At 39.6% G+C, this 14895-nt stretch overlaps 4 protein-coding genes and 1 pseudogene across 5 annotated transcripts; 3 read left to right on the top strand and 2 right to left on the bottom strand.

Moving 5' to 3' along the window:
* Positions 1-33: 33 nt before the first annotated feature.
* On the top strand, positions 34-1166 carry LOC144657621 (uncharacterized). The gene has a single exon (XM_078517977.1). It carries the CDS (start codon positions 73-75, stop codon positions 709-711), a length of 639 nt encoding a protein of 212 aa, XP_078374103.1. The 5' UTR covers positions 34-72; the 3' UTR covers positions 712-1166.
* Positions 1167-1287: 121 nt separating this feature from the next.
* On the bottom strand, positions 1288-5967 carry LOC144657591 (uncharacterized; annotated as a pseudogene). The gene is made up of 2 exons (XR_013571582.1): positions 5830-5967; positions 1288-2626 (listed from the first exon to the last, which is right to left on the bottom strand). The product of XR_013571582.1 is annotated as an uncharacterized LOC144657591 (transcript).
* Positions 5968-6059: 92 nt separating this feature from the next.
* Positions 6060-8839, top strand: LOC144657609 (transmembrane protein 177-like). The gene is made up of 2 exons (XM_078517963.1): positions 6060-6980; positions 8111-8839. The coding sequence occupies exons 1-2, from the start codon at positions 6104-6106 to the stop codon at positions 8149-8151; spliced, it is 918 nt and encodes a 305-aa protein (XP_078374089.1). The 5' UTR covers positions 6060-6103; the 3' UTR covers positions 8152-8839.
* LOC144657613 (uncharacterized) lies at positions 8701-12194 on the bottom strand. The gene is made up of 2 exons (XM_078517969.1): positions 11734-12194; positions 8701-9548 (listed from the first exon to the last, which is right to left on the bottom strand). Exons 1-2 carry the CDS (start codon positions 12118-12120, stop codon positions 9123-9125), a joined length of 813 nt encoding a protein of 270 aa, XP_078374095.1. The 5' UTR covers positions 12121-12194; the 3' UTR covers positions 8701-9122.
* Positions 12195-12407: 213 nt separating this feature from the next.
* On the top strand, positions 12408-14212 carry LOC144656858 (transmembrane protein 177-like). The gene has a single exon (XM_078517102.1). It carries the CDS (start codon positions 12410-12412, stop codon positions 13295-13297), a length of 888 nt encoding a protein of 295 aa, XP_078373228.1. The 5' UTR covers positions 12408-12409; the 3' UTR covers positions 13298-14212.
* The last annotated feature ends 683 nt before the right edge of the window (positions 14213-14895 follow it).

Genomic DNA, 14895 nt, shown 5'->3' with positions numbered 1-14895 from the left:
TCCGGTCATCTTCGGCGACTGAGACATTTTAGTACCCAGGTTTAATCGGCTAGATGGTCAAGCAAGAAAGCAATGGCGGCCGATCGAAACGAAACGAAACAAAATTTGAAGCGTCGTTTACAGCATTTATGGGGTCTGGCCTTACAATGCTCGGAGGAGAATCCGGAATTGTCAAGATATTACTTGAACGAAATTCTCTCAGCAGATAACGGCTTGAATGGTGTTGCGCAGGACTTTTCAATGAAATATTGCGAGCATTGTGGCATGATATTCAAGGGGGATAACTGTCGTGTGAGAATGCAGCCAAAACGAGGAAGGAAAAAGAACAAGAAAAATAAGAGCACGGAGGAAAATACTAGTAAATATCTAAACAAGAAGCAAGTTTTAAATCTTCCCCGTAATTCAAGCCACGTCGGCGTATTTTGCAAGCATTGCGGAAAGCAATCTTTTTACCCAAGCAAGGCGCGTGACAAACGAACTCGACCAAAACGCTCCACCCCTGTGGCCAAGCAAAACGACAGCAGGACTCAAGATACGACTCCTGTTTCATCAAAGTCAAAGAGAGCAAGGAGAAGAAGTCGCACGTCCAAGCTGAAAGATATTTTGCAAGCAGATGAACGACAGAAGTCAGCATCAACAGGGTCAAGTCCTCAGCTGCAGGATTTCTTGTCAAGTTTGGGACATGTGGTAACTTTCGTTCCCGTGACTTGAAAACCCAGCCCAATCGGGGATACAACTGCAACTGTTGGTGAATGTTTACAATCTTAATACGTTCAAAAATGAGTGACATACTCGTGTGGCAGACACTCTGTAAGTGGACACTTAGCTAGTCATGGGCCTAGTGGACACCTCTCTTAATAATTGGACACTTTCCCTGGTTCCAAAGGTATCTGCCTATGGCAACAGAACGTGGCATGGCTGACTTGAACTTACAGGCTGTGCATGTGGCTATAAGAAAACATTAGTAGTTTTGACCCCAGTTTTGGGAAAAGTTCAAACAAGCTTAATTTTTTTCTAGTTACTAAGCAAGAGGGATGAATCCAGTATTTCATGAACAGGGGATATGCGTAATGGTTGAATCCCTAGAGAGATCCCGCCCTGCCATCATTTTTGAGTCAACATAATAAAACTGTATGCTATTTACAATTTACTTTATTTCCTTTTAGCCTTGTAAATAGTATACATTTCATCAAGCAAACATTATGCATCCTATAATAAAACTGGTTTCCAAGTGTGAAAAAAAGACTTGAGTTTGTAATAAGTTTCAAGCTTCCTTTAGAGACAATGTTATATGACTCCCCAATAAGTTTCTTGAAATTCTTTCTCTTCTCTTTCCTCTGTTACAGCAGTTGTGAACAAGTCTTCTGTAAGATAAAGCAACAGATTTTTCTGCATATCTTGGACTTTCAACAAGACTGTGTTAAGGTCATCATCTTCATAGTGGCTAAACATATTATTTTCTGGGATAAAATAGTGAGGTAAATTTCTTTCTTTCACACATGATATCAGTTTATCGAGAAGCATTTGTAGCAAGGCAGCTCGACAACAAGATTCTCGTATCTGATCAGGCAAGGACTCAAGGACCCAAAAAAGAACAGTTTTCAAATGATAAGAAGCAACAACCTTTGGTTCTTGCAGGTATTTTCTTCGCAGGGCTTTAAGCACCATTAGTGTTTGCTTTTGCCATGGTTTGATGGCAGAACTCAGAAGAAGCTCTGCGGAACTGAAGCTAAATCGCCATTCTAACAGCTTGTTTGTGGTAAGAGAATGTGGCTTTGCCAGCAAGTAGCATGGAAGACTGGAGATTTTTTCTACAAGACCTTGATCAGGCCAATACCTTCTTCTTTTAAGCCACGTATCTTTGACATGTGCAGGAACATCACTCTGTATAGCAGGTGCTATGTCGATAATTTGATTTTGCCAGGCTGTTGTATCCTGCGAGCCTTGGATAACTGACAGTGTGTCAAAGAGCGCTCCTAATGCAGAATCTGGCCAAGCTGTTGACTCAGGCCAAATGAGACAGTTGATGGGCTCTTTGAAGAAAATAGTCATGACGGGATAAAAGTCATTTATATTTTTCCTCTTCATTCCAAGCTCAAGACCTTGGGTCCTTGTGAACTTTGTTCCCATCACATGAGACACTGCGTACTCTACTCGTCGCTCAAACATCCTGACAAATTTATGTGAAAGGAACAGTTCCTCATTATGAATTTCATAAAGCATTGTAAGTGGGTCAGATAGTTCTTGGATGACCGGGGCATCCTAGAGTGTGATCTGAGTGGCATCTAGTACTTTCAAATTAACGTACCCTGGATTTGGACCTTCCACGGAAGCAAACTGTAATGCTTCACTATCACCTGCAGTTGCAGTAATATCTGGTAAAATAAGCATGAAATCCATTTCTTGTGATATTTGCCCGCCACTGGGGCACTCAGCTATGTGACAGCCTTCGAACATGCTTCCCACTGGTAAGACACATCGTTGGAGTTGTCTTAATATTCGCTGTTCTTTTATTGCTTCAAAAATTAATTTGTGCTGGACCATGTTCAGCAGCAGAAAATTGTCATACTTGAACAAAGCTCTCTCCAGCTGTAGAACTTGTGATGATCTCTTTCTCATAAAATACCTAAAAAAATAAATATTTATCAATATATTGTTGAACCAAAAGTTATATTTGCTTCACTCAGTCAAACTACACGTAACTTTCCACTAGTTTCTTGCTCCGTGGTGGTTCAAGAAATCAGGATTCTACTGCAGAGTGGGGTTAAACATGGAATTCAAGTAGCTGAATATTCCCTTCATTTATCACAACATTTACACTTACGCCAGCCCTTTTGAATTAAACACTTTATATGGGTGTTGTGAAAACACTAATTATATCAAATCATACCAGAAAAAATGTTTATTTAGTAATGTTTAATAAATGAGCAGCAGTGTTTTATCAAGTTTAAAACACAAGACACAGCCGAGTGTTTTAGACTTGATAAAACACGAACTGCGAATTTATTGAACGGGTTAAAAATCTTCTGATGTAGATCAACTCATTCTTGCACTAATATTTAGATTTGGGGTTATTTTGGCCTAGAAAATTGGACGTAAAGTTTAGCCATGTCTTTATCAGATATAAAGACACTCATTCAGGGGCGGATACAGGGGGGGGGGGTGGATAGGGTGGATATCCACCCCTCATTTTTCAGTAAAAAAAATTTGAAATGTCACTTTATTTGAAAATAGAAAATAAAGAAAGAAAGAAAAATTAGCTCTCGCTCATGTCTGGTTGTTGTTACGCCACGTTTCGCCGTCTGCCGCCACTTAGGGTTAGGTTTAGGGTTGTGGTTAGGGTTAGGCCCTAATGGTCTGCCATCCACCCTCCCTTTTGAAATCCTGGATCCGCCCCTGTCATTAAACATTAATTTCTTTTGTATTTTCTTTATGAATCATTAATGAGTTTTTTAATGACTATTTATTAGTACCAGTGTTACTATAATTTTTATTATAGTTATCTTGTTTTCAATAGGTAACATAAAACCTATATACAGTCAACTACGTCTTTTTGACAGTTTTTCTGACCTAAGTGTAACTGGAACTTTTTGTTTTGTTTAAATGAACTGCAACACTTTTTGAACAAAATCATCTTTGAGGGTTTTTGAGCATTTAATTTGAAATAATTCAGAGCAAAGATAGTCAAACAAGTTTCTTTTCACTCTCTTCAGCTGTCGAAGAGTATTATTGATGTCATCTGTATCAAAACTCTCCAGTAGATTGACACTAGGGATAAAAAAGTGAGGCAAATTGTTGTCATTCAAAAAACCTATAAGTTTATCCAAGAGACAACTGAGCAGTTCTCCTCGTCCCATGCCCTGTCTAGCAGGCAATGGTGTAGATTCTAAATGCCAGAAGAAGACCACCTTGATGACAAAAGATGTCAGGACTTGAGAGTTGTGAAAATACTTTTCCTTAACAGCCTTCAAAACAACCATACATTGCTTTTTTTTTTTTTTTTTTTTTTTTTTTTTTAATTTTTTTTTTTTTAAACAAGCCCCCCCCCGGGGGCCCCCCCCCCCCCCCCCCCAACCCCGCCGCGCAACCCCCCACCCCCAAATTTTAACAACCGGCAGACAAATTTCTTACTACAACCCTCATTCTCTCCTTTGGTCCAGTTTCTGTGAATAGCAAGCATTCTGCTACTGAAAATGTCATCTGAAATGCCATTACTTCACTGTCAATTGACAGCCGTCCTTTTTCTTGACACCACAAAGGATGAAGATAGCAAGACGACTGAGCAACTATCTGCACAGTTCTCTCGCTTGGCCAGAAACGTTCCCTTTGAAGCCAGTTCATTATGGCATCTGCTGGCCATTCACATTCCAAAGCCAGATGAACATTGAAAATCCTTGTGGGCCACAAAGACGAACTCCAGTTTGTAAGATTAACCCACAACATTTGAGCATTTGTCATAGCATCACCTGACCATGTATCCGGATCCAGTGGCAACATCTCCAAGCGCTCTGTGATTGGCTTGAAAAATGACACATGTTGTGATGCCTGAAGTCCGACATAACATCCCAAATCAGACCTTGACACTATTTCCATACCACCTGGCTTCTCAACAAGAACCTTTCCAAGAGAATTCTGGATTTTTTCCTCAAAGGCTTCCATTAAATTTCTCTTCAGATAAAAACCATCTTGGCACTTTTTCAGAAAGCTACCCCTTAAATTTGATGGTGGGCTTTTAAGACCAATGTACTCTGACTCTATGATTGATAGGTCTGAAAGCTTCAAAAGCACTTGATGGGGTCTTCCATCTAGAGGCATATACTGTAAAGTTCCTGCAGATTCTCCAGCTACAGGTGTCGGCAGACAAACAAAGAAGTCAAACTCCACTGCACTTCCTTTTTCACTGTTTAAATTCTTTGGAAGATAACACCCTTCGAATGCACTCCCAATCAGCACACAAGGCTTGGCAGTGTCTACCCCAAAACACTTGACAGCACTCACAATTTTTTGATGTTGGAAGAGATGTAGGATCAGGAAGTCGTCATACTCTCTCAGTGCCATTTCAAGACGTAAAGTGGCTGTCTGAAAGAAACTGGTCACCTTCCAAGATTTTCCATTCTGCATGAGCCTGCTGATGTACATGATGATAAAAGCTTTTTAAATACAATCCTTTGAAAATGGTTACAGGTAGCTTCACAAGACCCATCATTTTTAAAGGTAAACTCTGACAAATTCTTTCAGCTTATGAGGGGCATGCATTTGAACTTCAATAGCCGAGATTTTATGTTCAAATGCCCCACTGCAGGCTTTTTGGAAGGTCAAATAAGTCAGTAAACTTCAATAAAATTCTGTTAGAAAGTCAACTAAAACGGTCAAAAGTCCCCACCAAGGGCAGACAACTGCTGTCAAATCCCCTGCCTATGCCCCCCCCCCCCCCCGGTGGCTTAACATTGATAGGTGCATTAATTAGATGGCTCTAAAATTATTATGGAAGCTTTGGCTGGTTCAAAAACTAATATAAGAGGTAGGTAAGTATTAATTTCTCCCCATTTCTGACTCATCTACTATGCACCTCCCCCCTCCCCCCTCCCCCCCGTGGCCCCTCCCCCTTCCTGGGACAATGCTCCATCGCTCGTACCCTTACACCTTTCCCCCCTGGGTTCCCACCCACACCCCTATCCGGCAATATAACCTGGGGTTATTTGGCCTTCTACTATATAGCTTTTACTTAGTTTTACCATCTTGTACAATAAATATCAAACTGAAAGCTTAGCTGCTGCTCAATAAAAACCGGAAGTAATAAATGTGAACAAAAACGTTGTCAATACCTACCAGTATATAAAAACAATCAACAGTGGAGCAACTACAATGGTACATATCACGGTCAGAAACATGGTTAAACTACTTCACGGCAGGATTACTGGATGACAGTCAGACCCAGGAACAAAGATATGGTTTGCAAAAGGATATACTTTGGAAAAAGCAGTAGAAAAATCTCGGCCGGAAATGTCCGAGTGGTATCGGGCTCTAGTCTCGTTCTCAGTCCTTCACATGTTTACTCCGCCATTTTGATTTTCCCAGATTTCAGTGATACAGTCCTTCCAAAATGTCTTCCATGTTTCTGCGGGTTGCTGTCGGTGTGACAGCTGGAAGTTTAGTCTGTATGAAAGCAGTACCTCATGTATTTCCACACGAATATGTTAAAAGAATAATGGAACTCAAAGTCAACACTACAGAGGTAGCCGTCCCCGCGCGCTGCAAGGAACAGCTTGAAAGAATTGCTCCAAAACTTGGAATTCACGACAAGAACGAGAAAATAACCTTCTTTGTCTGCAAATCTCTCTTTCCCATGTCTGCAGGAGCCACGTGGCTCCCTAATGGCGCTGTCATCGGAGTTCCTTTATCGTTCTTTTTTAAACAAGAGCAAGATATTGCAAGGTTTCAACAAGTCCAACATAAGGACACACAAGTTCCTTTCTACTTGCAAGGCAAGATTGGTAGTAAATTCAAAGACACGCTAATTTTGTCGGATGATAGCGTCGCATTCCTTATAGGCCATGAGCTGAGTCATATAAAGAGGACAGATTTGGCTGCTCAGATATTTCTAGCACCTTCCTGGTTGTATGTTACATTTGAAGTAGCAAGTAGAACAAGGAAACTTGTACCTAAAGCTCCAGTTATTGTGGATGGCTTTTTTAAAATCAGCTTGTGTTTGCTCAGTTATTTTTGTTACTGGAGAGCGCAGCGTTATCTTAATCATTATCAAGAATTCAAAGCGGACGAAATGTGTGCTAGAAGTGACCTAGCCATGGCTGTAGGCGGTGTGGATTGGATGTTAAAAACAATGAGATTTAATTCCTTTATGAGATACATACATGAGAGAGGGACAACAAGGGTGCAATCTTCAGACAAAGGCTACACTCACCCAAGGTTATTAGAGCGACTGAGGAAACTGGAAGTGATCGTGGATGAAATGATGAAAGGTGCATAGCCAAAAATAATTATATAATTTTGTTAAAATAATAATAATAAAAAAGAAAAGAATCTTGTTACACTGTTACGCCAATTACTAACAAGCACTCCATACTAGAACAAGAATTGAGACAAATGTATTACCGTATTTACTCGAATTAGCGCCGCGGCGCTTATTAAATTTTTCGCGCCTCGAGTGCAGTGCTTATTCGAGGGCGGCGCTTAATTGAGGGAGGCGCCTATTTAAAATATGGATGCCACAATGAAGCTAATCTTTTGCAGTAATTGAAAAAAGCATCTTTTGATTGTCAGTATTTGTCTCTTGCTGGAGAGAGTAGTGGCGCTAGCTGTTCTGGCAAAGTTTGCGGCCTTCACAACATTTACAGAACTACGTAGTGTAAGAATGTTGATAGAAACAATAATGGGCGAGCGGTAAAACAATAACGTTAACTGCAAAACATTGCTTTTGATGGAAAGAAATGTCCAAGTTTGTTTAAGAGTTGCTTTGTAGTGCTATTTTAACGGAATTCCTCAAATAAGCAATGCAGCGCTTATTCGGGGGCAGCGCTTATTCAAGTAAATGCGGTAAGTGAGAAGCCAAAGTGTACAGAGCCCAGGGGGGGGGGGGTACTCCGGCTTGTAAATGACGGGGATGATCGAAGGATTTTTTGGGGTTTGAAATTTTCGATTCTGTTTTTTGGGGTGGATTTTCTTTTTTTGGGGTGTCTTGATTTAAAAAGGGGATTTTTTTGGGTATTAAAAACGAACTTAAATGCCTTGGCACGGCCTTGGCATATTTATGGTATGATGAATAAACAAAGATGAGCATTCAATTTTTTATGGTTTTCTTTGTGTTATATTATTGCCCCTCCTGGCAATTAAGGGGTGATTTGACAAGGGATTTTTGGGGGGGGTTATTTTTGGTCCAGGGATTTTTTTGGGTAATGTCGGAAGACTTAGGGATTATTTTGGGTCCTGAGTTTTGCCTCCATTTGATCATCCCCGTCATTTACAAGTTGGAGTACCCCCCCCCCTCGGGGTACAGACGCATTTATCTAGAATCCTGCATCTTGAAGGCTAAAAGGCTTTACTAACTTTAATACAGTTGTTGCACTAATTTTTTTTGTATATTCTTTTGCAGGAAAGAGAATCCCTCAGGATACGGAAGCTACAATGCCATAATGGCAGGACTTACAAGTTATCATCCAGTAACAGGCTCTTTAATCTGAAAGGTGGCGGCAAAATCATGTACTTTCAGAGTTAACTGCGCTAACATTCCTTTTTATTCTGGTTGATTACTTTTTCATAATTTTTTAATACAGACTATGAGTCAATTTTCTTCCCCTAGGAAGGAGACCAATAAACAGTGATGTTTTTCTTCTTTCAAAATGTTTTTTATAGCATATTAAAAGATGTAATGGTGTTCCTACATATCAATTATGTGAGTCAGTGTGAATGTCAGGCATGTGTATTTTAATCACTCCATTTCCACATGTCAGATTTGCAATATGTTCAAATATTCAAGTTTGTATGATACTTTTCTTCTCAAACTCATTAAAAATTCATCAAGTTAAAACAAAGAAAATCATAACTGTGAAAGAAGGTATTAATACCCAGTCTTTATTGGCATAGATTTTTATGATTTAATTTCTCTGTTGTCTTCGTAGTTTTTGTTTCGACTGAGAAGGGTTTCAACGGCTATCCAAACACCTCAGATTTTGTCAAAAATACTGGTACTCCACTATGTCTTTTATTTTCAACTGCCTTCTTAAAGTTTGGATATCCCAGTGGAACACTGTCTCTTGTGTTTGATATTAGCCTGGTTATCTATTTAAGTGAAGTCGCCAATAAAAATTTTTGTTTACCAAAACATTTCTATCTGTAAATCTAAGGAAGGAAACATTTAATTTTCCTACAAAAGTTCTCCTGGGAAAACTTGATAAAAGAAACAAAAAGAATAATTAGATGTGTTGTTGTGGTAGTTGGTCCAGAGCAGTTTTTAGTTTCGATGATAGTTTGCTCAACCTCCAGAGCAGTCTTTCATGTAGTCACCAGAATGGCTACTTGTTCTATGAATTAGCCGCCAGTTCCAAAATTTACGTCGCCATGGAGACTAAAATGGTTGCAACTTGGAGGGTTGGTCAATGGATATATTACTTTAACTTGGTAACTTTTTCTCTTAATCTATTGATTATCGTCTGCAAATTCTTGTGTTTGGTCTCGTGAACGCAGTCTTCTGATCTTGCACACATGTTTGACGCCTGCAATGACGAGAGTGGTGTGAAAGCAGGTTTAGACAAGGACGACTCCACATGAGCAGCTGATAATGATTGCATTGTCTCTTTAACACTTGATGATAAATTTGCAAATTGCAGACTTTGGCCAGACGTTGAAGAAACCAAAAGGGCTTCTTCCCCTTCAAATAAGTTTTCCAATTCCAATTTCAGATCCTGGCCAGAAATTGAAGGAGCTGGAAATATCACTTCACTTTCCTTTGCACGTGCAGACACAGTTACTTCTTGAGTGCTTATTTTTCTTTTTTTCTTCACAGTCACTTCAGACAGTGCATCACGCTTGAGCTGAAATTATGAAATAGTAAAGGATATTTCTTATACGTTGCTACATGTACCTTATTGTTACTTATTTTCGCGGGACTTAATTTTCGCGATTTTCGCGATTTTCAAAAGATCGCGAAATTAAAGACCCGCGAAAATTAATTCTAAACGATTTCCATTGTATTTTTTATGCTAATTACGTATTTTTGCCAAATCGCGAAAATAGTTCGCGAATATTCCTGTTCCATTTTCGCGAAATTAGTACGGTACCCGCGAAAATAAGTAACAATAAGGTACATGTATCTAGACATTTGAATCTTTATAAAATTTAATGTGTTATACATTTTGAACCCTTATTAAAGATGAATTCCAGTCCGTACTGCGCAATCTCGGCTGCAATGTTTATGTGAGCCCACACGAAGGGAATGTTTACAAGCAAACCTAAAAATTCCGCGACAAACTTACCTTTTTCTTCATTATTAACGCCAGATATCCTTGCAGAACAAATAAACGAGTAGAAGAACCTTGACGCTATTTCAAAGAGTTTCAGCTCATCGGAAACTTGACGAAACGAACTGTAATGGCGGACTAAAAACGTCATGTATGCTGTCACCGAAGTGTAACGTTTCAACGAATTCAAAAAAAAACGTAAACAAACCCCGAGTCTGCGCAGTACGGACTGGAAATCAGCTTTAAGTGGCAACCCTTGGAGAAAAATGGTAAGTGGCTGCTTAAACGAGGTTGGTTGCTTTTAGGGCTAGTCAGAAATTAGCATAAGGCCAGTAGAAACATCACTTTATTGCCAGGAAATCTAAAGGTTGTCACTTAGCTCAGTGACAACAGAATCACGTCAAGATGACAATAAGCGTGTGTTTGAATGTTTATTTTCAGTCGTCATTTCAAATTTCGGACTCTTATCTGCCACTAGGTTGTTGAAAACAAGGCCAAACTTCATGCTCTAAATTCTAGGTGGCCGCTTAATAGAGGTAAAAAACAATAGACAAACACCCAATGGGACGGCCAAAAGGTGGCTGCCGTTACTGAATAGAGGTGGCCACTGAATGAAGGTTACACTATTATACTGGCAATAATTCGGGACTTTGAAAACTGGCCACTAATGAGTAGGCACTTAATAATAATACCGGTAATAATAATAATACTAATAATAATAATAATACGATTTTTTGAAGCGCCCTTTCCCAAGGGTCCAAAGGCGCTATTTACAGGGTAAAAATTAAAAATTTACAATTAAACATCAACGAAGCTAAAAAATCTTTATTTAAAAAGCTAAAAGCTAAATTAAAATAAATAACTACAATAACATTACCAATTTAAAAAAGCACGCTTTAAAGACTGTTCTTAGCTGTCTTTTAAAAATGTCTATCGAATTGGCATTCCTAACATGTTGTGGAAGGTTGTTGACTCTATTTTCCTTATTAGTTCAGTGAAACACAACACTGTATGTAAAATGACAAGAACAAAGAAAACACTAATCTCACAAGTCCATCTCCATTCATACAAGTTTCTATTAAATCAGAGAACTTTAAATAATTTATTATTTTATGTATTTGATGACAAAGAAAGGCCACCCCCTCTTTCTTGTGAAGTTTTAGAATCTGTCGATATATTATAAATTTTGAAAAGTTTGTTTGAAAACTGGCTATGATGCATGGCAAGCGAATCAAAATGGGAAAGTTAAGGTTACCAAGAAAAATTATCAAATCTAAACAACAAAAACATAAATTTGCTAAATTGGTCTAAAATGTTAATCAGAATGTTTCTTTAACAAGTGATACATCACCCCTGTGACCACCCCGCAAGCCACCCCCTTGGCTGCCCCACCACCCTTCCGCCCCTACAAATGCTGCCCGAGGGAAAAGGGATGTTCTCACTTGGAATCGACTAATACATACATAACATTTCTGCAAGAAGTTATACACCAAACACTTGTAACTGATACCCAAATACATTCTAAAATGGAAATGTCATACACTATAAACTTAGAATATTCACAAGAATGTTTTCAGCCTAAAATCGACAGAAAAATAATTCAGCCTGGGCCGGAAAACCAATATTGTATATAGAAAAAAAGAGTGCATTTAGGCTGTTGTCTACTGGGATCTGAATTCATCTAGGGATGTCTGAAAGCTGTTTAAAATCAGGCTCGTGTATTGAAGAAAAAAGGTAACTGAGTAAATTCTCAACTTACTTGTCTTTTTCTACGCTTACTAAGAACTTTTGGAGCTGGAGGAACAACAACGTCTCTTGTAGGAATAGAGCCTTTCTTTAGAAAATACTTTTGTTGTGATCCCTCAGGTAAATTCATGTTAACAAGCAATGAAGGACACCTCTCGTAGCATGTCTCCTCGAAATGTGCAGAACACAGCGACGTGTACTTCGACGTAGCATTAAAACCTGCGCGATGTCTCTGCACAAATTGGACCCACTTTCTCCTCAAAACCGGATCTAACGGAAATTGGTGCATTTTTATGCCTGGGGTGTATGTAGTGTTCTGGCAGCTTCGGTTATTTGGCGCATTAGCAACGCAATATCGTCCGCCTCTTCGCGTCGCTCTGTTACAATCCGCCATATTCATTACAATTTTGCAAACAAGCTGACGTCACGTCTTGATAGCCCGTGGTGTTTTGGCCGCGCGATTCGTGTACCATTTTTCATGATTTCTGGGGCCAAAAAAGCGCAACTTTCAGCGGTAGTAAAATTGAAAATTTTTATCGTAGCATTCTCAAACTTCGAAACAGTGCATTTCAAAATATTAACTTTTCATTTATGCAGAAAAAGATTTTTTTGCCCTTTATCTGGGACGTCATGGGACAGGGGGGGACTGGGACATTTAGTTTCCAGGTCTCCTCACACTCAGACCCAAGATGGAGGTCGCTTTCGAGAAGATACTTCGCAGTGTTGTTCGTTTTGGGATTGGAGGATTGCTTCTTGTCAGGGCGTCGAGTGAATTTTTTCCACAAATTCATAAAGAATTCTTTGGGCTCAGAGATGAAAACGGAGTACTTGTCAAAGTTCCTGATAGATGTCGTGAACAATTCGCCGAAGTGGCGAGGAAATTTGGTTTGAAGAACCCGGATAAAGTGAGCTTATTTGTCAATCGACGTTTCTATGCATTCTCGGCCGGTTCAAATTTACTTCCCGGTGGAGCTGTTATAGGCTTGCCAAGGTGGTATCTATATCAAACTAAAGAAGATGTTAAAAATTCTGGGCTTCAGTTGGGTGAAGGCGTCAGCTGGGATTCAAAAGTTGGTCTGGCTGTGACGGAAAGTTTTCTCCCAACAAATGACATGATCGCTTTTACCATCGGCCATGAGCTTGCTCATATCGATCAGCATTTAAACTTCAAGCTGTTTTTCATGTCTGTCCCTCCATTATGGCTCTATTTGACTTACAGAGTTGCACGTGTTACCCCAAGAATTTTCAAACTGCATGTTGTGTTTGATGCTGTACTGAAACTTTGCATCTTTGGAGTAAATTATCATGCTTATAATCTTGTTGATCGCAAGCTGACTTACCTTGCTGAGTTTGACGCTGACAAAATATCTGCAAAGTGTGATCCACAAATGGCACAAGGTGGCATAGATTTCTTTACGACAACACTGAAACGAAACGTGATCCAACGAGCGTTGCTTGGAGAAAAAGGAAAAGAGGTTTACACAGAGGAAGGAAATGATCTAAAAAACACATCAATATCCACACATCCACAGTTGACTGACAGGCTAGACAAAGTTAAACTTATCAACAATAGATGAGCTTAGGGAATGGTGCCTATAAGGAGGGTGGCGCTACGAGAGCAGCAGAGCTGAAAGCGAAGGGTATTCATGACAAACCTGTGAGCAGCAACCACCCACCCAGCACCGTCACACTGAAAAGACAGTAGAAACACAAATACTTACAAATATGACAAGAGGGAGGGATGGACCGGGAATAAAAGCACCGTAAGGACTAAGCAAAGCGAAAGTAAATGCCAAATGACTTGACATCTGAAGCCACACTGTAAGCAATGTGGGGCCCCTGCACGAAACCCCCGTCCACCCAGCACCAAATCCCTGAGGAAAACTGCTGACCAGCATTGTTTCGCGCTTAACGTAGCCTAAATTACATTTAGCCAGCCACATTAAAAGCCATTTTTGAGGCACAACGAGGTTGAAGTTAACTTCGCCTGTCACGCAATTTCTCATGCATGCAGTGGTAGTTTGACCAGTAGATTTGCTATTGTCATTTAAACATGTCACGGTGACAATCAAGCCAGAAAATCTACAACAGGATGTGTTTGCAGTGGGTGATGTTGTGACCAATAATAAATCATTGCCAGATAACAGTAAAAAATATTTTTAAGGTCCTTGGAACAGACTGCAAGGAGGGGGAACAGGGGGCCTAAAGTGCCCTTTTACTCCCCCCTGACCCACCCCCTTCCTTTGCAAAATTATATACACAATGTTGCAACTTTGATTTATTTTTTCTCCATTCTTAGCCTCCCACGCAGTCGTTTTTCATTCCTTGCACCTTGGCAATTTTACTTTGTAAAAATCTGTTTGCACCTCTTACATTGACTAGTTCCCTTAATGTAGTATAGATTTTTTTCTTGGACTTGATTTAAGATCTCTGATTTAATTTACAATACATATAAGTTCCCAAGGGATTAATGTTTGGCACCTGGTAAGTTGTTTGTGAAGAAAACAGTGAATTGAAAACTTGATCAGTTTTGAACTACACAGTATATTGTATGACAATACAAAAGGAAACAGCATGTACATGTTTCCGGACTCAGATGATGTTTGTATTTTCTCTTGGTCACCTTTGAAATTTGAAAGGGAAACAAATTAATTCAAATCAGACTGTGTATTGAACAGACAATTTGAATAGAGTAAAAAAAGAAAGTCTATGGAACCGGCATCCAGTAAAATTCAGTAACTTTCCAAGTTCTAGCCTGTCAAATGAAAGTGTAGATTATTGAGAAGCATATTGCAGAAGTAACGTGGAAGGGGAAAAGTCCACCTATTTTCATCCCTCTTTCCCTTCTTATTTTAGGGGTGGTGAATGGTCCTTTAAATATGGCAAGTCATGCAGAATTTTAGCCAAATAATTTTCAGAGGTCTCATCATCTCGAATTTTTCTTTGATGCCTTCGCGGAGACCAAATTTCTTTTGCAAGGCTAAAAAGGCATCATGCTCGCAGAAAAGATATCAGTCTCGCCGTCTCTTTCTTTATTGTTCTACCCCCACCCCTCCCCTGACTCCTTCCCCCCCCCTTACCTTCCCTGCCTTCCTGCTTGTGGTGTGCTTATACAATACTATGTTGTTCTTGTTTTGGAGTGCCTTTCCATGTAAGAAGGAAAGCTTTAGATCTA

The sequence above is a fragment of the Oculina patagonica genome, chromosome 6 (genome assembly GCF_052425735.1).
Source record: "Oculina patagonica isolate OP01 chromosome 6, crgOcupat, whole genome shotgun sequence".
Taxonomy (NCBI): domain Eukaryota; kingdom Metazoa; phylum Cnidaria; class Anthozoa; order Scleractinia; family Oculinidae; genus Oculina; species Oculina patagonica.
The sequence above is the reverse complement of the archived record's forward strand: the minus strand, read 5'-3'. Positions and strand labels throughout refer to the sequence as shown.